Source organism: Paramormyrops kingsleyae, chromosome 22 (assembly GCF_048594095.1).
Source record: "Paramormyrops kingsleyae isolate MSU_618 chromosome 22, PKINGS_0.4, whole genome shotgun sequence".
In the NCBI taxonomy this organism is placed as follows: Eukaryota; Metazoa; Chordata; class Actinopteri; order Osteoglossiformes; family Mormyridae; genus Paramormyrops; species Paramormyrops kingsleyae.
The window spans coordinates 4074257-4095832 of NC_132818.1; the positions used below are offsets into that span (position 1 = coordinate 4074257).

Genomic DNA, 21576 nt, shown 5'->3' on the forward strand with positions numbered 1-21576 from the left:
ATTGTACTAGTACGCAAACACACAAATATACTCCCCCAAAAAATTGCTGTTACACGCTCACAACACAAGTGTACACCACATATACACAACTCTCTCTTAGTGCAGCAATCCCAACCAACTTTTATTATGTGATTTGTTGGAAGTTCTGGCCAAAATCAGGTATACAAAATTTCATCTTTTTTATGTCCAATGGTTTCCGAGTTATAAGCTATTTTGAGTTATAGTGTCCCGTTATTGGGTGATTTTTTTACAAAATTTGGGGAGTGGCTTCAGAGTATTGTATCAGCTATAAATAAGTGTGAGAAACACACGTTTCATTGATGAGAAATGCTTTAAGTGCAAAAAGGCCACACCCAAGAAAGTCATTGGCCTATAGCATCACAACAATTTGCCAGATCGAAATTCTGCACCACTCCACAAAACGTTGTGCTTTTACACCTTAGGGTCTCTCTCCCTATATTGCTTTACTGCAGAATAATAATAACAATTATTATTATTAAAACCTAGCAAATAGGGTTCCAGCAAACAATCCAATCCAATTTCTTGTCAAAGGGGTGCAAATGAGGATTTATGTGCATTTGTGCTGCTAGGACAAAAAATTGCCAATGCATACTTGTGTACCACGCATGCCCATTTCTGCAGAAACATGCAAGTATGCACACTTCAGCACATCAAAGGAGTTGGTGATAGACTTCCGGCATGACAAGGTGCTCCTGAGACCTGTCACTATCTAATGGGAAGAAGTGGAGGTTACGTAATTCTACTAGTATCTGGGGTCCCCTTGAACAGTGGGGGGATGGGGGTCCAAGGCTGTATAAGAAATGCCAGAGCAGACTCTACTTCAGGAGGCTCAAGTCTTTTGATGTGTGCAGAAGCTGCTGGTGATGGTTTGCCAGTCCACAGTGACCAGCTAATATTATACTATACTATACTATGGCAAACTATTCACAAAGTTAACCACTTCATTTAGCCACCCAATGGAATTCCCAGTTTAAATTAGTAACTTTATAATATTTGTTTTCAAGTAGATTTAAGTAGGACAGCTGAGTTTGTCTGACTTGTGTACGTGTACAAGTACACAAACCTGAAGAGCTACTCATCAGAAAAACATTACAGTCGCAGCTTCCCAAACCCTGTATATGAAGTCAAGACGAAATAAAAGACATTTTGAAAACTTGTCTAATTATCTACATTCACCACTCTTTACACAGCACCAATGCTGGGGGGTGGGGGTGGAGAAATAGACAGCATTCTCCAGTAATCAGTAACAAATATTTACGACTCAAGTGACTAGCCCCACATTGGCAGAATATACTAAATTACACATAATTTTTTAATCCCTCCATAACTGGAGGGATTAAGCATTTAAGGAGGAGCTGGCGCACGAAGACAAACAGGCTGAGAGACCAAGGTGAGCGGGGTCTGGATGCTGGTCCCCTGGAGCGTTGGCGTTTCCGGGCGGGGCTTTGGAGTCAGCGACTGACTGTGGCTCTTTTCACCCCCATGATGTGGAATGTGCCGGCGGCAATTTTCTCGTACAGGAGAAACATGAGGGCAGCTGTGAGGATGGTCTGTAACAGCTTGGCTTCCAGGCCCTTGAACAATCCCATGATGCCGTGCTTCCTGAGGGGACAAGTGGAGGAGGTTGGAGGGTGTCTGAGCTGCATGGGCCTCTTCAGTACACATGCTTACCTGATCCTGCTGCTCAGCAGATACACAACGCTCTTAAGGCTGCCCAGCAGCCAGGACCTGTCCCCTTGCTGCCTGCACTGACTGAACTGAAAAGGGCACATGTCAGGAGGAGAGTGACGCCGTAGGAACACACAGCCCCAGCACCCCCACACTGCAGAGCCACATGGCCAAGAGGCGTATCTTTGCCACGGAAGCTCTAATGTCAAAACATATTCCTCACAAAACTTACATTGAACCTCATATTAGCATTAAAGGGAAACTGAAGCATAACAACTGAATAACGAACTATTTTGGTACATCTGTATGCGATGCACTCACCCTCAGCACAGACTGCACCGTCTGCAAGGGGTAGGTGGCAGTGGTGGCAATTGCCTTGGCTACAGCCCCAATCAGGAACACCTCCAAGGAGGACAACTGCAACATGCACACAGAGAGTCAGGTGCAGTGCGACTGGCATGTGGACGCGTGTGCACACCATGAGTCAGGTGCAGTGCGACTGGCATGTGGACGCGTGTGCACACCATGAGTCAGGTGCAGTGCGACTGGCATGTGGACGCGTGTGCACACCATGAGTCAGGTGCAGTGCGACTGGCATGTGGACGCGTGTGCACACCATGAGTCAGGTGCAGTGCGACTGGCATGTGGACGCGTGTGCACACCATGAGTCAGGTGCAGTGCGACTGGCATGTGGACGCGTGTGCACACCATGAGTCAGGTGCAGTGCGACTGGCATGTGGACGCGTGTGCACACCATGAGTCAGGTGCAGTGCGACTGGCATGTGGACGCGTGTGCACATCATGAGTCAGGTGCAGTGCGACTGGCATGTGGACGCGTGTGCACACCATGAGTCAGGTGCAGTGCGACTGGCATGTGGACGCGTGTGCACATCATGAGTCAGGTGCAGTGCGACTGGCATGTGGACGCGTGTGCACACCATGGAACACACAAACAGGCAGGGTGTGGCTGTACCTCTCTGGGGACCCCCCTCCGCAGCTGTCTCTTCAAACCCTCATAAATCATGAACTGGACCGCCGGGTTCAGCACCAGCAGTAGGGATGGGAAGGTACCATTCCAGAGGGCTGAGACCCCCTCACGCTGCATGATCTGTACCAAAGCATCTTAGGGGGACACAGCAGGGCAGTATTCAACCTAAACCAGAACCAGTGCTGTGCCCTCAAAGCAGCTATGACTATCTGCAATGTCCTTCAAAGCTCCCAACATATTATTATGCACTTTCATACTGCCAGAACTTTTTTCTGGAACCAGGGACTTTTGTTGTATCCACACCACAGGAACTCGGCCTGATTGTAGTTCCTCTGTGGCAGTTCCAGAACCCTTTTTTAGTGCCTACTTCAAACTAGGTACTTTCTGTTTGAACACCAACTACTGAGTAGGCTCTTACAATGATAGCTTGCTGCTTGCTTGACCACAAGCACCGACGCTAACTTGGAAGTTACGCGGAAGTGCAGAAAAATAGATGTAGAGGAGCAAAAACTGAGCAGATGGAATTATTTTTTGTACCCCAATTACAATTAATACATTTTTCACTTGCTTCTTCATACTTCTGGATTGGAAAATTTGATTGCTAACCAATATACTTTTGTCTAATATCGCTGGTGCCGTGCAGTTAAACTTGCCAGTGCTTATTATTGGGATAACGTGACATCACCTTTTTATTATGTGGAAACATAAAGATCAATCTGCTAGCCAGATTTAATAAGAATCATGAACATGTCGCAGGTCATATAAGTAAAATATAAGAAAAAGGCTGTGTCCTGTTTTGATTGTGCTCGATCCCCCCAATAACTAACTAACAAAATGACTTATTTATCTTCTGTTGTTTTAAAATTATGTGTGAAGTTTAACCTACAAACTTTTTTGCGTCTCTCATGTTTATTTAGCATAAAGGTCCCAGTTCCTGTTCTGCGGTGTGAAAGCAACTCACGAAAGTGGCCAAGAGCTACACAGGTCCCAGGTCGAGACAGGCCAGGGACTTGTAAACCAGGACCAGGTTCCGGAACTTCAGTGTGAAAGCGCCTATTCTGGACTTGCATCCAATTTAGGGTTATTCATGTCCTGTGACCTGTTATTCCAAGGATAAAGTTTTAGGCTTACTGTCACCTGTATACATGATTATGAAAGATGGACTGATGGATAGATATAATATTCTTTCAACATGTGATGATGTACAGTGATCCCTACACATTTTGGTCATTTGCAAATTGACTGTAAACAACAAAAAGGAATATTTTTGGAGCTTGGCAAAAAATTTCAGAAACTCACAGATGGCGCTTCAGACGAAAACAATACAGAAAATTATTTGGATGGATTTTAACATGCAAAGTCTGTGTAGAAACTGGTAATAAATCAAATTTTTATGTTATCGTTCAGGCTAGCAAACCGTTATGGGTTATGGGTGCCCAAGTATTATTCACGAAATTTCACATTTGCAAGGATCTTCCACACCTAATCATTGTGAATGTGAAGGGGTTACTATACTGTATACTGTATATTACGAAGAACAGCTGTAAGCATGCAAAACCACATTTTAGCCAGTAGAGGTCAGTAATTAGTACCTAACCCAACTAACCCAAGGTTGTCAGCCAGAAAGGGACATTAACTCACCCAGAATGCCCGTATAGTGAGTGGGATGGATGTCTGTGTTGCGAAACTTAGCCCCCTGCAGCTTGAGCCTGGTGTTGACCACCCAGAGTGGGGTGGTCACCAGGACATTCACTACACCTGCACCAACAAGATAAAAACCGGCCTTAACCTTGGAGTCAGCTGGCATCAGGACAGATAGGAGTCAAAGTAACAGCATCACCTGCAGCGATGCCGATGATTAGGTCTCTGCCTGTGGTCGACCTCTGCCCCTTTAGCCAGGTAGCTTTCAAACTATGGAAGCAATAGAAGTAGACGAAGTTGGAGCAGCACAGGCTGCAGATGACTGGGAACCAGCCTCGGAAGGGAGCCAGACTGTGGGGACGGAGGAATGAAAGAAGAGATACACTGATTTTTACAGCCAGCATGAAAAGGAGAGGTGTTTCAACCAAGTGGTTTTTCTGTGTCCCCATTCATAGGAATCCTTTTAACGTCTGTCAGACTTACAGCCCCTCTTCCTTGATGATCTCTGCGAGGATTGCTGGTGTGGAACTGGCTTTCCTATTCTCATCCACTGCAGTGTCAAGAAATGACGGAGCACCAGGTAATGAGAAGTAAAGGCCTTCGGAATGATTACATTAAAAACAAATCTGCAACTACATACAGGATTCACTGCAACAATTGTAAATGACAAACGATTTACCCTGTTGTCATGCCACGTTCGTCCGCGTGGCACACAGGAGGAGCGAAGGAGCGGGGCATGACAGAAACCCCCCCCCCCAAAAGTCCTTAGTAGAGTTGGTTGAGGAGCCAACTCGTCCGTTCCTCCCGTATGCCACACCCCCTTGTTAACCTCTTGTGCAATCCCGATGTCATTAGCTGTTTCCAGTTGTTTTCAGTAGTCCTATGTATTTAACTCCGTGCCAAAGTACGTTTCCCCAGTCCTGTCATTGAGGTCGCTCCCTGTATTACCCCGTGTTCCTAGCTGTGTTCCCCAATAAATCCGTTGTTTCCCGATTCTCCGTCTTCCTGCTCCTGCTTCCCCGATCCGTGATGTGACACCTGTCTCCAGTGATTCATAAAAACACATATTTTCCTATTTTTATGATTGTGTATTATTCAAATAAAGGGTTAAAATACCTTGAAGGCGGAGTCTAGCCGTGTCCAAAGGGAAAAATACAGTCATCGCGGTTACACTGCCCTGTAGAAAGACAGTACAAAACGTTTTCCGTGTGTATTAAGATTTAATACAGTAACACGTACGCTTGCACTAGTGCATACGGTGACAACGTGGTAAGGGATACAATGCTAACTAATTTAACAAGGACAGAAGCATGGCGATTATTAATGCGACACGTTTTGAAAAGTCTGTTTAGGAAATGTTAACTTCATATACAGTGGCTCTACTTTAATTGGTACAGTATGTAATTAAAGTTGATTTTAACTTCTGCAACAGCGATCCGGCGACAGACCGGTTCCGCTTTCAAACGCGAACCCACAATAGATATAAACATTGCTTCTATATATTTATAATGAAGAAATGGTGCCTATCTAGTATTTTCTGATAGTTATATAGCTGAATCTATAGCAATAGTAACAAATTACTGCATAATAAGTTAATAACTATATCAGCAAATATAAAAATGTGTAAGTTAACATACCGTTGCTCCTGCAACAGCATGTACAAGACTTTCATATGAGAAAACTTCAGCAAATCTGAAATCCTCTTCGCTACCCATTGTGAAGCAATACTTCGATCCTTCTTTCAGATTTCTGCTGCATAAAGATTATTTGCCTAGGCCAGCATAATAATACGCGGACAGTTCACACTCAGCAATAACAGTGATTTTTATATCCAGGTCATGCCTTTAGCAGCTTGAAAGAAGCGGATTGGTCCCTCGGGTATTTGTTCATCGTTCTGCAGTTTAATTTGTCGATTCTGACGTCGGTCAAGCGCATTTGACTGCCTACGGTACTCCTACCAGCCGAATGGACTTCATGGGTTGTTTCCGAGTTGTAGGGCACAGGGACATGTATACGTACAGTACCTGCAAATGATTTCAATTTAAATGTTACGATTTCAAGTGCTGCCCCCGCCCTCCCGAATCTTCCAGGATATCCATACTTCTCTGACACCCCTGCCAAGAATTATTCATTGCATTCTATTATGTTGTAGGCATGTTTATTTGGCTAAGACTGGTTTAACCTGTTTCGACTTAAGTTCATCCCAGTGTTTTCATTTCGCTTCACTCATTTCATTTCATACTCCTTCGCGTGTATTATATATACTGAATAGAAATCTGTAACACAAACCATGATATGAAGTGACAAATATACAATGTTCTCAAAGTTGAAATATTTGCTTGGAGAAATATTCAGCATGTGAAATGTGAACAAAGAAATAAATTACTCCTATGTAAATTGCCCCAACTTAGTTTTAGAATTTCACGTTCATATGAAGACGGTAAAGTTTAAACAATCTGAACCGCACAAAATGTTTTAGTGACGCAAACTTTAGACTGACTACCCCCCCGCCCCTGTATAAATTAAGATCCGATCATCTATTAGTCATTACTATAAATAATTGTAAATATTAAAGTATTCACTGAAGTAGTTGTAATCCTAAACATTCATTTAGTGCAACCGATGTTTTGTCTCTGGCAGATTTTTATCTAATTGCCATTTGTATATTTATTACATTAATAAGGCAATAAAACGGAAAGCGTCCCTGTTTACTGAATTTTATTGACTCTAAAAATACATACACTACAGCTGTTTCAAACGCTTTTAAAAGTACACTATTGTACAAATCACATTACTGAATCACATGTATAATTCAAATACGCTATATAATACAGCATGGTACTATGTACATAAAGTACAGCTTATTGTAGTTTTTCTGCTGCATCTCGGTGGCTCGTTTTTGGCAGTTTGTCATAAGTTTTGATGAGTCTACATTTTTTCATTGAGAGAAATAAATTTCTATTTACCATCATATTTTCTGTGCACGCAGCAGGTCGCTATAGCTAGAAGCAAATGAGTTACTGCAAGGCAAAGCATTCCCACATGCTATCATATCAAAATGCTATCAAAGTAAATGAACACCGTAAGCAGAGTACTTCATGATTACTATAAGTGAATTATTTAAACAGTATTTCTACAGAAATGATTCTGTCCCAAGCTTTTTGATCCATATAAGCGTTGATCACTATATATGCGATTTCCACTGTATTCCACTGTAGACTGTGTAAAACAATTATTTACCAGGACTGAAAGAAAATGAGAGCTCCCCTAGTGGCCATAAGAGTGCATTTTCCCTAGAGCAGTATAATATATGGCAACCTCATTGCTTGTAGACCACAAATTGAATAGAACAAATCAAATCTTGCTTATTTAATATTAAGATTTCTATTATGCTTCATTTTTAGAAATCCGGGATTACTATGTACCCCTTCATAGAGGATGGCATGCCACAGACATTAGTCTCTACCGCATTTATTTGTTAGGTATTTTTCAGGGACCCTCTAGTAAATTGATATAAGTGGGCTGCATTTTGAAATTGAAGCATTTGTGTTGATTACTAATTTAATAATGTAATTAAATAACTTTTAAGGTGAAATAATGCTTAGTACCTGTATCAGATAATCTGATCTATTTAAGATACTACATGAGTAATTTCTACAGATACCTGTACTAAAACTACATCTCATGACACTGCAGTAATTACTATCTATTCATGTAAACTGCCTGATTTATTTTTTTGGTTGTTAGCATGATGAGGTAATCTACCTAATAATTAATGTAAGCCTATATACTGGACATCATCCAGCCCTATTATACACTACAGCCATTTTTTGATTTCAGTACAAAATACCCACCTCGCAATGTGATGTCATTCGGCACTAGTACCAGTTTTTACACCTGTGGAAAACCAACACCTTGAAGTACTGAATGTATGATACCTGTTCCGGTAGAAACTTTCTACACTGTGGCTCAGTGGGCTAAGCCTGAGTGTCTGTAATCAGAAGGCTGCTGGTTCAAACCCAGCCTCAGCACATCTGTGGCTCCTTGAGCGAGGCCCTTAACCCCCAACTTCCTGGTTGCCTTCACGGGCAACTTACTCTACAAAAAAGAGCAAGCTGAGGGAGGTGTAAAAACAATTTCCCCATGGGGATCAATGAAGTATTGATTATTATTATTTTTAATTAAGTATTTGTACTTTTCTTTAAATTCCACGTCTTGGCCCAACTAATTGATTACTTGATTGCATGGTACACATGATTAACTGATTACCAGGATAGTCATTTTTGCAAACCTAGTTGTGACCCATTAAATGATTAGTTCTCAATTAATGTGTGGGAACGTAGAGGTTATTTTTCTCAGCCAGACTATAACGTTAACTCTAATATTCATTACAACTGTGGTCTTTTTGTCAAGTTATTTGCAGATTGACAGTAGAATAACTAATGATGCTGCATAAAATGAGTCTGCAAAGATCCAAAGCACAGTATTTTATTATTCAGGGTTAATTTATTGAGAGCAATCACTTCAGTTATTCATCAAAACATGACCAACTGTAAAATGTTACACATAGAAGCTTCATTTCTGAGCTCACCTGGATCTTTGAACTCCTTACTTTGCTAGGGATGGTGACCACTGCAAATCTGCAGAGAAAAGCTCATTTTTGCTGTTTATACTTTTGACCTTGATCTTTTCATCATTGCCCAAAGCTCATGACCATAGGTGTGAGCAGGGATGTAGATTAAACTGTAAAGCTGGAGCCTCATCTGATGGCTTCGCTGCCTCTTCTCCACCAGGGGCCTGATTAGAGTCACAACCCTGTTGTCCCTGAAACAATCTGCCTATCAGTCCCATCTCCCTTTCAGCATCACTTGTGAACTGAGCTACACAGTAACTTAAACAGCATAAATGAGGATAAGCCTTGCCTGTTAAATTGCACTCATTTACTTATGAATGCTGGTTACCTGAAGCAATTCTCCAGTGTCAAGCAGCTTAACTGGTATAAGTTGCTCAGGCAATTTACTCTACAAAGAGCAAGCTGAGGGAGGCGTAAAGACAATTTCCCCACGGGGATCAGTAAAGTATCTATAATAAAGATAGAAAAAAGGCAGGTCAATGAATTACATTAAATTATAGGTAAATTAAATACTTTTAAAAGTAATATTGTTATTTCAGTCATTTTCACCCTAATAAGAAACAGGTTTGTTCATATTTTAGCCTTTATTTTCGTCCTTCCCCCACAGAAGACCTGATGGGCAAAACACACCAGCAAATAGGAAAACACACCAATAAAATAGAAAACACACCAGCAAATACAAAAACACAACAGCAAACATGAAAATACAATAGCAAATATGAAAACACACCTGCAAATGCAAAAACACGCCTGCAAATGTGAAAACACCTAGCGGCACTGAAAACAGAAAGGGTATGTACCTACTGATTGTCACATGCAGGCAGTCGTAACTATGGTTAATCGAAAGGTACATCTTTAGGAACTTTTAAATTGCCCAGTTCACGTGAAGACAGATTGCTTTGTCTGTATCTTTTCACTGCAACTCTGCATCACACCCCGTTTTTCTTGTAATCTCAGTTGTTTTCTCGAAATCACAAAATCAAGTTTCCCTGGGACCAAATGGCAAGGCAATTTATCTTACCAGCTAACGTTAGCTGACTTTGACTAAGGTTGACATATGAAGACCGCGACCTTGTTTTAATCCTAAATCAGCGGGAAAGGTAACAAATTATTTAAATGATCTCTGATATCATTATACCATTGCATGTTTTACAAAAAAAAATTATTAGGTTATTCACATATGTGCCATTTTCACCACATTTAAACGTTTTTGGACCTTGCAGCTAATGATGAGGAGGTGAAAAAGTTAGGTTGAAACTATCTGCGTGGTGCAACCGATTATTTTTAGTTGCTCATGAACTCGAACATAGGGGCAGTTTACTTCCACCGTAGGCTACAATTGAACTAACGCTTAGCTGGTCTAACCCACTGCAGAAGACTTGTAAATCTCCGTATGAGATTTGCAGAAAGAATGATCAAGTCTGTCAGGAGCAAATATTCAAATTTTTATGGTACTTTACCTTGGTAAATGTTAAATATAAAAGAGGGACACAAAGAGGCTCACGTAAACAAAATAGCGAGAATATGTTGTGATTTAAATGTCAGCCTGTTGTTCCATATTTGAGTGAGAATTTTCTGGAACTTGAAAAATAAAGCAGAATGTACTGACAAACCGAATAACGACGCTCCATTAATGGTGCTGGTTGGAGGTTTGTTCCATATTGTGTCTTTAAATACGGGTTACAATGAATATTAAAATATATATATATATATATTTAAATATATTGAGCACGAATAAGTTTGTGCAGGTAGGTGAAGTGCACAAAGGAGTAGATACCGGTCCTGCTGAAGGTTAACTTACAGCGGGAGGCTCATATCCATCCATCTAAGTCTTTCGATTCCAGTGTGTATAGTCACATCCAATGAAGCCCATTTTCTCTTTGTATCTTTTGCTTGCATCTAGTACCTAAAGATGTACCTTTGGACTAACAGAGGCGTATTGACAGGCTCCCTGTCCAATCAGTAACAAGCACGTAATGATCAGTAGGTATATACCCTTTCCGTTTTCAATGCCGCTAATGTTTTAGTGTTTTCACACTTGCAGATGTGTTTCTGTATTTGAATAATAATAATAATCAATACTTTATTGATCCCTGTGGGGAAATTGTCTTTATACCTCCCTCAACTTCTTTTTTTTTTTTTTTGTATAGTAAGTTGTCTGCAAAGGGCAGCCATCCATTGTGGTGCCCAGGGAGCTGGGGATTAAGGGCCTTGCTTAAGAACCCACAGATGTGCTAAGGCTGGGCTTGAACTGGCAACCTTCTGATTACAGGCACATAGGCTTAGCCCACTGAGCCACACACTGCCCCCCGTTTGTTGGCATATTTTCTTATTTGCTGTTGTGTATTTGTATTTGCTGGTGTGTTTTGCCCTTCAGGGCTTCCGTATTCCCCAGACCAGGAACCTAAGTTGTCATTTATCCTCCAGACTCTCCATGCTCGTAATGGGCACTGATGCTTAATACCCCAATCATCACTGTGGCAGCTGAGTGGCACAGGCTGTCCACCATCCACCATACCGAAAATGCCATCGCAGCCCCCACTGAAATTCTTACTAGGACAGGGAACGGCCTAAGGGGAAATCCTAAAATGGCCGCCAAAAATACAGCCCCCCCAGCGCCCACCAGACCTCTGTTTAGCATCTGTAGCCACCAGGACCCCACCCGAGGATACACACAGGGACTCCTTAGCCCTTTAACACCCGCACAGCCCCCCACAGCGAGGAGCCCCAGGGTTTTCAAGACAGCTGGGTCCTGGGTCGACCCTAAAAGGGCCCCCAAAAAGCACCCAATGGCCATGGTGTCGGGGGCCCAGCTCAGCATTACTGTGAAGGCCCCGGCAGCTGCTGAGACAGCCATAAGCGGCGCCAGCCTCAGGTGCCCTCCTCTCACCACGTTCCTCATGGCCACTGCAGACACAACACACATGGTGGCCCCAATGGTGGCCCCTCCTACTACAGCCACCTTCACCCCCACCCAAATGCCCATTAGCCCACCTCTGGCTGCTTCGCACAGGGTTTCTTGCCCAATGCATTCCGAAAGCATGTCCAATCCATCCAGAGCTCCTGCCCCCGCGCCCGTGAACAGTCCCAGCAGGGGCACCTGCCACACCACTGCCACCAGGCCACTGGATGCAGACAAGGCTTCGGCAATCCAAATGGCCACCACAGCCCCGGCTCCCACTGCCAGTCCATAGCCACTCCCTGCAAGAGTGCTGAAGAAAATTGACTCGGTGCACTCCCACAAGTCCGAAGGTCTGGGGCTCTCCTCAGCGAGCATGCTGCTGCTTTTGCCACGCCTCCCCATGCCTTCCACTCCAACAGCAAAGTCTACTAGAAGAAGCAACATGAACGTCGTGAGCACGGACACGGGGAGCCCCTGTCTCCATGCACAGCTCCATCCCTCATCATCCAGCATCTTGTCTTCCTCTTGTCCGTCTGTCTCAAATAGGATTGATTCTACTCTCCTCGTTTGTTTTTCCTTCTCCAGGACCTCCATGGTGTAGAAGGACATTTTTCACCAGTTGAGAAATACAACCAAATAGTTCTTAAGGATTTCTCAATCCTTTAATTCCTTCTATGCCACTGGTGTTTTCTTTGAAATTACACATAATCACTGTCCATAAATGGTTGTCTTCATACTCTGCTTGAGCTGTTTAGGAAAGCAAATTGAAAATGGTGAATTGTGGAAAAAGTTTACAGATCCTATAGGTGTTTATGCATTATGCACACTGGCAGTTTAAATTGTGCATTGAGGAACTCAGAGAAAAATGTCATATCAAAACAAAAAGCTGAACATGAAATGAAGTTCACAGAGAAGCTGAGGGTACTTACTGAGGCTTTGGTGCCGAGGTGGCTGCTCTGCTGCTCTGTCTGATCGTTTGTTCGCATGTCCGGTGTGTCAGAGGGTGGATGTGCAGGGTGTTACCTGTTATACTTCATACCAGAAACGAAAACCAGTTTCATGCCACACACGTGAGTCATAATCTGTGAGGTATTTACTTTAACCAAGTTGTGTTTTTCATGGAGTGAGTCCCACACTAGGGCTGGGCATTGTTAAAAATCTTTCAGTTCCAGTGCCAGAATGATACCTTGATTTTGATTCCAGCTCCTGAACAATACTTTTTTGATACCAATGCGTTTTTAAATCAGTTATAACAACAAAAAGAATACACTAAACATTACAGCACTAATCTTTTATTTGAACAAGTCATTTTGTTAGTTATTGGTTAGGTACTGGGAGGATCATAATGGGACACAGCCTTTTATTTATATTTTACTAGGCTCCTCCAGCTTCAACAAAAGTTTGGTGTTAGATACATTTTAGAGCCCAACCTACCGCATTAATCGGATCTTGCTCTGCCACTTCCACCTTGTCTGCAACCCATATCCCTGTAATAACGTGTCTGCAGCGGGATCACATGCAACAAATGATATTTTCTGATTGGCTGGTAGGTCAAATTAATTAACTCGGTGGAAAACTCCAGTCTGTATGCCTGCGCATATAATTCTACATAACGGGACACCTCTCTGGGCGTTATCCCTTACTTCTCAGCGTGAGACACGCAAGGTGTGACGCGTGAGTCTGTCAGCTGGTTGAAATGCGTGTATCGCAAACAGAACGTGAGACTTGAGAGCCCTGGTTTTATTTATATGGCGCCGGCACAGGATTAAGGGAAAGTCTGACTTATTTCGACAAGTCGGGCTCATTTAAGTGGGAGTTCCATTCCATCAACGTGTCTTCAATGAATCCCCGCTGAGCTACCAAGGTAACTTAGGTGAGTGAACAAATCTGCTCCAGGGGGTATTCCATGAAAGTAGCTAAAGAAAGGCTCAAACTAGCGCCATCTCTAAACTTAGCCTCAAAACACCTAAAAACAACAGTAATTTCATTCAAGAGTTTTCTGATCTTCTGTCATTTATGGCCTCTTGTTTTGATAAATTGCTGATTGTAGGGGATTTTAACATCCATATTTGTTGTCCATCAAAACCCATGGCGAACGAGTTTTTGTGCTTTGTGGATTCTTTTAATCTTATCCAATCAGTATTGGTTCCAACACATCAGAAGGGGCTTACATTAGATATGGTCTGGTTTCTCTGTCTCCAAACTGAAAGTTGTTCATGCTGGCATTTCTGATCATTTTATGGTTGTGTCTGAATTTTCATTGTCTCGTCCCCATACCACCTCCTGCCAGCCCCATGCACATGTCCCTCTCCTATCTATAAACTCTACCACAGCCACTCATTTTACTAATAAATTTATGCTCACTCACTCACCACATACACTCTGGATTCTGTAGCTCTTTTAAAACTAAAAATATCCAAGGTAAAGAATGTTGGCACTCCCGCTGAATGACCACACCCGTGCTCTTAGACACGATTACAGAAGGGCAGAGCATAAGTGGAAAAAAGATAAACTTCAGGTCTCATATGAAACTTTTAGAGATTGTTTAAAGCTCTACCAAAGCTCTGTTAAGGCTCACTATCACACTGAACTAATCAATAAAAATGCCTACCATAGCTTCTGCTACTGAAATCTGAGAAGTTTTTGAAGTTCTTTATTGACAAAGTTAACAACAGAAGATGCACCATCTCACCTCCAGACACAGATCCCCCAGAAGCACGTCATCCAATCAGTTACCTCCAGCAATTTCAGCCAGTGTCATCTGCCCAGCTCTCTGAGGTGGTCTCTCAAATGAATGTCACTTAATCCCCCTTAGACATTATACCATCTCGTTACATTCATTACAATCTGCCCCCTTATTTTGGCCATAATTAATAACTCATTAACTAGTGGAGTTGTCCCTTCCAGTTTTAAACATGCAATCATGCAACCTTTATTGACAAAACCTAGCCTAGACCCTAATTACCATAAAAACTACAGGCCCATCTCCAAGCTACCATTTATCTCCAAGATATTGGAAAAAGTTGTGTTTTCCTAGATCACCTCTTACTTGTATAAGTCTAAAATCATTTATAAATTCCAGTCTGGCTTTAGAGCTCTGTATAGTATCTGCCCCGCTGAAGGTACTGAACGACATTTTTTCACTGCCGATTCTGGTTTTTGTACAGCTTGATCTTCGTGTTACAGAATTGACCGTGACATTCTATTAAAATGCTTAGAGGTGGAGGTTGGATTGCAGCCATTCTAAATTTCCCTCAGTATGTTGGTGTATGCCCTGCAATGGCATGCGATCTCCAGTGTGCCACCTGCCTTGTGCTCTGCGTTTTCTCTGGTAGGATTTGACCTCACTGCAGCCCTGCACTGCATAAGTGACTGGCAGAGACGGGTAGTTCAAGTGTGCAAACCAAGATTTTGTTTCAACCAACCAATTGAGTATAAAGAGTCATAGTAACAAAGTACTCGACTGGTTGGTTGAAATAAAATCTTGTTCTGGATTTTTACTTTCTGGACCTGAAGTATGCACCTCTGCTGGTTAGAAAATGGTTGGATTTATGGAATTTGGTGATGGTCTCCTATTCCAGTGTTTCTCAACCCGGTCTTCAAGGAGAGAGCATAAGTACATATGCATTTTGCAAACAACATGGCAGACAAAAGCAAAACACTGACAGCATTTAATTCAAGATTGAAAATAAACACCCAGATAATTCAACTGAACAAAAACAAAACAATCTGATAACTACATAACCATTCAGCTAAAAAAGTTAATGGTCATTTACCATCAGCAACAAAATGCAGACAATAGGGGCAGAAGTCTGTGGTGAATGAGGTTTGCAGTCAGCTTCCGTTTACATACCGTGCAACAGAATGACATATTTCGATTTTTCCCTCCTCAGAATGAAACCTAAGGCAGGAAATGAGACAAGGCCCTTAACAACAAGCAGGAGTGTAATCAACATCATCCAGTTGAGCCACACAGGTGCAGTCAAGATGGCTGGTCCCCCCACCCTCAGCAGACTCGGCTCCCACAGCTGTCCGCGGGCCCTGCTGCCTCACTGCCTGTCTGCCAGCCTCTGCAGTAAGGCGATAATGGTGTCCTGCTTGGCAGACAGTAGCTCCAGGGCAGTGGCCATCCTCCCCAGGGCCTCCAGCATCTTGTTCTCCCTCCTCTCGCGACGCTTCTCGCGGGCTTCTCCCCGGCGCAGCCGCACCTCCTCCTGCCGACTACGCTCCTCCTGGTTGCTGGCTAGGCTGCGCAGCAGGGAGGCACACTCCTCGGCCTGGTCCTGTCGACGGGCTGGGAAGGAGATGGGCGTCGGCGTGCAGCCTGAATCGCGCCGCAGCTTCTGCCGTGCGCGGGGCCGGCCTGTGCTGCGGGGGGGACCAGGAAGCAAGGGAGACAGGTCCGGGTTGACGGGTGGGAGCGGGGAAGCAGAGACGAGGGTGGGAATCTGGGCACAGGAGGGGGCAAGGCTGCAGGGGGACAGCAGGCCTTGCTTGGTGATGTCGCCCAGGTTGGCGGAAGCTGTTTCCTTGCCCACGTCCAGCAGGGTTGCTGACGTGCTCCCACCGACCTGAGCACCAATCGTGTCGCCAAGCATGGCGTCCATCATCTATAGAGGGAACAGAGCCACAGGCCAGAGACAAGACAGGACAGGGAAAACAGAGTTATTTATTACTGTTTCTCATTTAGGGATTTCCTGCCTCTAAAAATCATGTGTGATTATGTGTGCCTGTGTGTGTCTTTGCCCTGGATCTGCCTGCCCAGGGTCTCCCCTGCCTCATGTCTGTGCTGAATGGCACAGGCATCAGCCTTAGCACTGACTGCAGAACACAGATGGATGCAAACTATAAAATTACAGAAGTGATTCTAGTTATAATTATGATTAATAATTTCTGTCAGTAACTCTACTGCAAGGAACAAAAGCCCCGCTGGTCCTGTGTCTTCCAAATGGCAGAGGCTGTTCGCTGTGCCACCATACCCATACCTCATAGTACTCCCAGGATGGCTGTTCGCTGTGCCCACCATACCCATACCTAATAGTACTCCCAGGATGGCTGTTCGCTGTACCCACCATACCCATACCTCATAGTACTCCCAGGATGTCTGTTCGCTGTGCCCACCATACCCATACCTCATAGTACTCCCAGGATGCCTGTTCGCTGTACCCACTATACCCATACCTCATAGTACTCCCAGGATGTCTGTTCGCTGTGCCCACCATACCCATACCTCATAGAACTCCCAGGATGTCTGTTCGCTGTGCCCACCATACCCATACCTCATAGTACTCCCAGGATGTCTGTTCGCTATGCCCACCATACCCATACCTCATAGTACTCCCAGGATGTCTGTTCGCTGTGACCACCATACGCATACCTCATAGTACTCCCAGGATGGCTGTTCGCTGTGCCCACCATACCCATACCTCATAGTACTCCCAGGATGTCTGTTCGCTGTGACCACCATACGCATACCTCATAGTACTCCCAGGATGGCTGTTCGCTGTGCCCACCATACCCATACCTCATAGTACTCCCAGGACGTCTGTTCGCTGTGCCCACCATACCCATACCTCATAGTACTCCCAGGATGGCTGTTCGCTGTGCCCACCATACCCATACCTCATAGTACTCCCAGGATGGCTGTTCCCTGTGCCCACCATACCCATACCTCATAGTACTCCCAGGATGGCTGTTCGCTGTGCCCACCATACCCATACCTCATAGTACTCCCAGGATGGCTGTTCGCTGTGCCCACCATACCCATACCTCATAGTACTCCCAGGATAGCTGTTCGCTGTGCCACCATACCCATACCTCATAGTACTCCCAGGATGTCTGTTCGCTGTGCCCACCATACCCATACCTCATAGTACTCCCAGGATGGCTGTTCGCTGTGCCCACCATACCCATACCTCATAGTACTCCCAGGATGTCTGTTCGCTGTGCCCACCATACCCATACCTCATAGTACTCCCAGGAGATGGCTGTTCGCTGTGCCCACCATACCCATACCTCATAGTACTCCCAGGATGGCTGTTCGCTGTGCCACCATACCCATACCTCATAGTACTCCCAGGATGGCTGTTCGCTGTGCCCACCATACCCATACCTCATAGTACTCCCAGGATGGCTGTTCGCTGTGCCCACCATACCCATACCTCATAGTACTCCCAGGATGGCTGTTCGCTGTGCCCACCATACCCATACCTCATAGTACTCCCAGGATGGCTGTTCGCTGTGCCCACCATACCCATACCTCATAGTACTCCCAGGATGTCTGTTCGCTGTGCCCACCATACCCATACCTCATAGTACTCCCACGATGGCTGTTCGCTGTGCCCACCATACCCATACCTCATAGTACTCCCAGGATGGCTGTTCGCTGTGCCCACCATACCCATACCTCATAGTACTCCCAGGATGGCTGTTCGCTGTGCCCACCATACCCATACCTCATAGTACTCCCAGGATGGCTGTTCGCTGTGCCCACCATACCCATACCTCATAGTACTCCCAGGATGTCTGTTCGCTGTGCCCACCATACCCATACCTCATAGTACTCCCAGGATGTCTGTTCGCTGTGCCCACCATACCCATACCTCATAGTACTCCCAGGATGGCTGTTCGCTGTGCCCACCATACCCATACCTCATAGTACTCCCAGGATGGCTGTTCGCTGTGCCACCATACCCATACCTCATAGTACTCCCAGGATGGCTGTTCGCTGTGCCCACCATACCCATACCTCATAGTACTCCCAGGATGGCTGTTCGCTGTGCCCACCATACCCATACCTCATAGTACTCCCAGGATGGCTGTTCGCTGTGCCCACCATACCCATACCTCATAGTACTCCCAGGATGGCTGTTCGCTGTGCCCACCATACCCATACCTCATAGTACTCCCAGGATGTCTTGGCCTGGCCCGTCTCGCGGCTCCTGTCCTTAACGCGCTTATACGTGACAATGAGGTTGTTCCATTTGCGGCGGATCCTCTCCACAGGCAGGCAGTATCCCTGGCCCTCCAGCTCCTGCTGCACGCCCTGGAAGAGCTGGGCACGTTCCCGCGAGCCATATAGCCTCCAGCGCCGGCCCACAGCCTCAATCAGGAACACAATGGCCTGGTAGGTGAACTCTGGAGCGGCGATTTTCTCTGCACTGCCAGCAGGGGGTGGCTTTGGCATTGTAGGGACTGGACCTACAGGCAGAAAGCCCTCCTTCAGCTACACTAACCCACCAATTTCCAATTACAAATGTTTTTAGTGCAATTTCTGCTCATAAATGCATATTTGCTTGTAGTGCATCAAAAGCTCATCCAGGAATTATATCAGCTTCTAGCTTGACATCTTAATGGATGTGTGCAGGGTCAACACATTTAAAATCCCGTGTCAGCTGGGAGGACACCCGACGAGATAAGAAGCAATCAGAGCTGGACTTGGCTCACCTGCAGCGATCTTAAAAATGGTTTTGCCGTCTGAGGTGGTTGTGGAAATAACCCTGTCGGAGCTCACTGGGTCTGTGTGAGGACATGCAGGTGGGTGAATGTCGAGATGTCATGACATACATATTTGTACATTTCTGACTGAATCTAATACATATATATAATCTTTTAATAAATACATACCATGCCTAACATTATTGTATGCGATCTCTTTAATGTGAATATATTTTCAATAGTTTTAAATAATATACAGTCTCAAAGTCCAAAAATGTCAGATGTGCATCCTTACAACAAATGAGCAGAGTAACAAAATTATTAAAATTGCTACTTAAGTAATGACAAACATTAAATTAATCAAGATAGGCATACTTTTGTGTTTGAAACCTTTAAACTTATAAAAATTGCTAAACACCGTGGTTTCAAAACATTAAGAAAATTTAAAAATAATTGTCCGCAAATGTACAATACCTGGAACAATCAAGAACGGTAGGTTTTTATTAAAAAGTCATAATATTACATCATAAAGAAGACCGCAAGTGATCTTTCATGGCGCAGTGAAAAAGTCAGTCTAATTCAAACATCAGCAAAAAAAACCCAACATTTTTATCTTCGGGAAATCGTGAAAATGTTACGATATAATAACTATTAAAATTATATGTATAAACTTGATGTCAAGGACTGAATTATGTGCAGGTGTTCAAGCATGTGTCCGTTTAATATGAAATGAGCTTAAAAAGGCAAGTGGCACAACTGCAATTAATATTACCACTAATCCTGCACGCAAGAAACACGTATAAAATTAACAATGTAGAGTTGTAGACACTTAAATTATCTGTGAATGTTTCCATTTGAGAAAAAATACTTATATTTTATTATATATAATATTTTCTGGTTGTGCCTCCAGACTTTTTCGGTTGGCGAAAATCCCACATCAGGATGAAATGCTTGATGCCCTGTAATTTACATCACTCACATGTGAATTGCCATGCTTGTACTGGATACTGTCCGACAAGGAACCTCTCAACGATCAATTGGTTTGCTTACATACAAGATCTAGCAAAAATGTCAAGCCGAATTACATCATACAAATTGCACGTGTGGACAACAATTAATCTGCCGTTATTTGAACACCTAGAGTCGATATCAGTGTATTGTTCTGGGACAAGGCGAGGGAAGGCAGCGCGACTCACAGAGGATGATGGGAGCGGCAGCATCGGCCGTCTGCGCTGTCTGTAGCGCATGGGCCGCCTGCGATGCGCTGCCAGGAGTGTCCGTGGATTCAAAGACGTCTTCACCAGTGCGCGACCGCGATAGTTCGCTCCCGCTTAGGAACGAGTCACTGCTCGGGCTGCCGTTCATTCCCGTTTACTGCAGTACTTTTCTCCCTTTTACGTTTAGGAGAGTTGGTACTGCCGTTTTATATGTCATGAAGGTAGCTTTCCCGGTTGGATTTATCTTGTATGTGCGGTAGTGTTCTTTTTACACCCATCCGGCGCATCCGAACTTTTTCCATGCCCCCCGACTCATTGAATTTTAGTTTTTCACTCTGCAAAACACTGTTGTTCAAGTATTGCTGTGCAGTTTACATAAGCGACCGCCTGGGTTATTCGCGCAGTAATGGCTGCGCTCTTTGACGAGCGCGTCTGCGCAACAGTGCTGCGCATTTCTGGGCAGGGATTGGCTGATGGCCTGTGCGCTGACGTAATACGCAGGGCCTGCATCAGCGTGGCGCAGACGTTGAAGCAGCGGCGCAGATGGGCTGGCGTTGCCACCTGGCAAACAGCATGCGCGTATTTTTTACATTCTCTTGCATTTTAGTCACTATGGTGTCTACATAAAACTATAGCCCTATCCAAATGTAAAAAAATATATAGTCATGTAACTCAAACCGGCCATTTTGTAAATGAAAGTTGGATATCTGAAGACGCTCCACAAACGGACACGACTTTTAAATAACGTATTTTACGTTATGCTACGCTTTCTTCCTAAATTCTTGTAATGAGTGGCAAGAGGCTCTGATTGATTGAGCTATGGAGAATGCAAAAACCTAATAGTAATAAAAAATAATGCTTGCCTACAAGCTGCATTCAGAGTTCAGGTATCAAGATTAGATCCGCATATATCTATATCATTGATTATGTATACATTGAATGGGATTGCAGTTGGTGAAAGCTTAATGGGTTGTTTGAAACTTATCATCTTAAACTTTATCACTTCTCATTATTTATGAAACAACCATTAAAACATTCTTATCGTTAAGGGAGAGACAAAAAATTGAAC

General features: G+C 44.1%; 3 protein-coding genes across 3 annotated transcripts; all 3 read right to left on the reverse strand.

Annotated features, from left to right (window-relative positions):
• Positions 1 to 96: 96 nt before the first annotated feature.
• Positions 97 to 6343, reverse strand: slc25a17 (solute carrier family 25 member 17). The gene is made up of 9 exons (XM_023816539.2): positions 5956 to 6343; positions 5435 to 5495; positions 4802 to 4868; positions 4518 to 4669; positions 4319 to 4435; positions 2663 to 2811; positions 2011 to 2106; positions 1693 to 1778; positions 97 to 1623 (listed from the first exon to the last, which is right to left on the reverse strand). Exons 1-9 carry the CDS (start codon positions 6031 to 6033, stop codon positions 1473 to 1475), a joined length of 957 nt encoding a protein of 318 aa, XP_023672307.1. The 5' UTR covers positions 6034 to 6343; the 3' UTR covers positions 97 to 1472.
• Positions 6344 to 8804: 2461 nt separating this feature from the next.
• Positions 8805 to 13378, reverse strand: LOC111846400 (uncharacterized). Its single transcript, XM_023816524.2, has 3 exons — positions 13288 to 13378; positions 12783 to 12884; positions 8805 to 12600 (listed from the first exon to the last, which is right to left on the reverse strand). The coding sequence occupies exon 3, from the start codon at positions 12460 to 12462 to the stop codon at positions 11368 to 11370; it is 1095 nt and encodes a 364-aa protein (XP_023672292.1). The 5' UTR covers positions 12463 to 12600; positions 12783 to 12884; positions 13288 to 13378; the 3' UTR covers positions 8805 to 11367.
• Positions 13379 to 15510: 2132 nt separating this feature from the next.
• Positions 15511 to 21451, reverse strand: LOC111846413 (uncharacterized). Its single transcript, XM_023816551.2, has 4 exons — positions 20487 to 21451; positions 19300 to 19371; positions 18749 to 19053; positions 15511 to 16463 (listed from the first exon to the last, which is right to left on the reverse strand). The coding sequence occupies exons 1-4, from the start codon at positions 20653 to 20655 to the stop codon at positions 15903 to 15905; spliced, it is 1107 nt and encodes a 368-aa protein (XP_023672319.1). The 5' UTR covers positions 20656 to 21451; the 3' UTR covers positions 15511 to 15902.
• Between the last annotated feature and the right edge of the window lie 125 nt (positions 21452 to 21576).

Coding starts and splice junctions, on each gene's coding strand:
- slc25a17 (XM_023816539.2), bottom strand. CDS start 6,033: ATGGGTAGCGAAGAGGATTTCAGATTTGCTGAAGTTTTCTCATATGAA. Junction 5,496..5,955: donor ATGCTGTTGCAGGAGCAACG/GTATGTTAACTT, acceptor GTCTTTCTACAG/GGCAGTGTAACCGCGATGAC. Junction 4,436..4,517: donor AATCATCGGCATCGCTGCAG/GTGATGCTGTTA, acceptor TTGTTGGTGCAG/GTGTAGTGAATGTCCTGGTG.
- LOC111846400 (XM_023816524.2), bottom strand. CDS start 12,462: ATGTCCTTCTACACCATGGAGGTCCTGGAGAAGGAAAAACAAACGAGG.
- LOC111846413 (XM_023816551.2), bottom strand. CDS start 20,655: ATGAACGGCAGCCCGAGCAGTGACTCGTTCCTAAGCGGGAGCGAACTA. Junction 19,054..19,299: donor CATTTTTAAGATCGCTGCAG/GTGAGCCAAGTC, acceptor TTCTGCCTGTAG/GTCCAGTCCCTACAATGCCA. Junction 16,464..18,748: donor CATCCTGGGAGTACTATGAG/GTATGGGTATGG, acceptor TTCCCTCTATAG/ATGATGGACGCCATGCTTGG.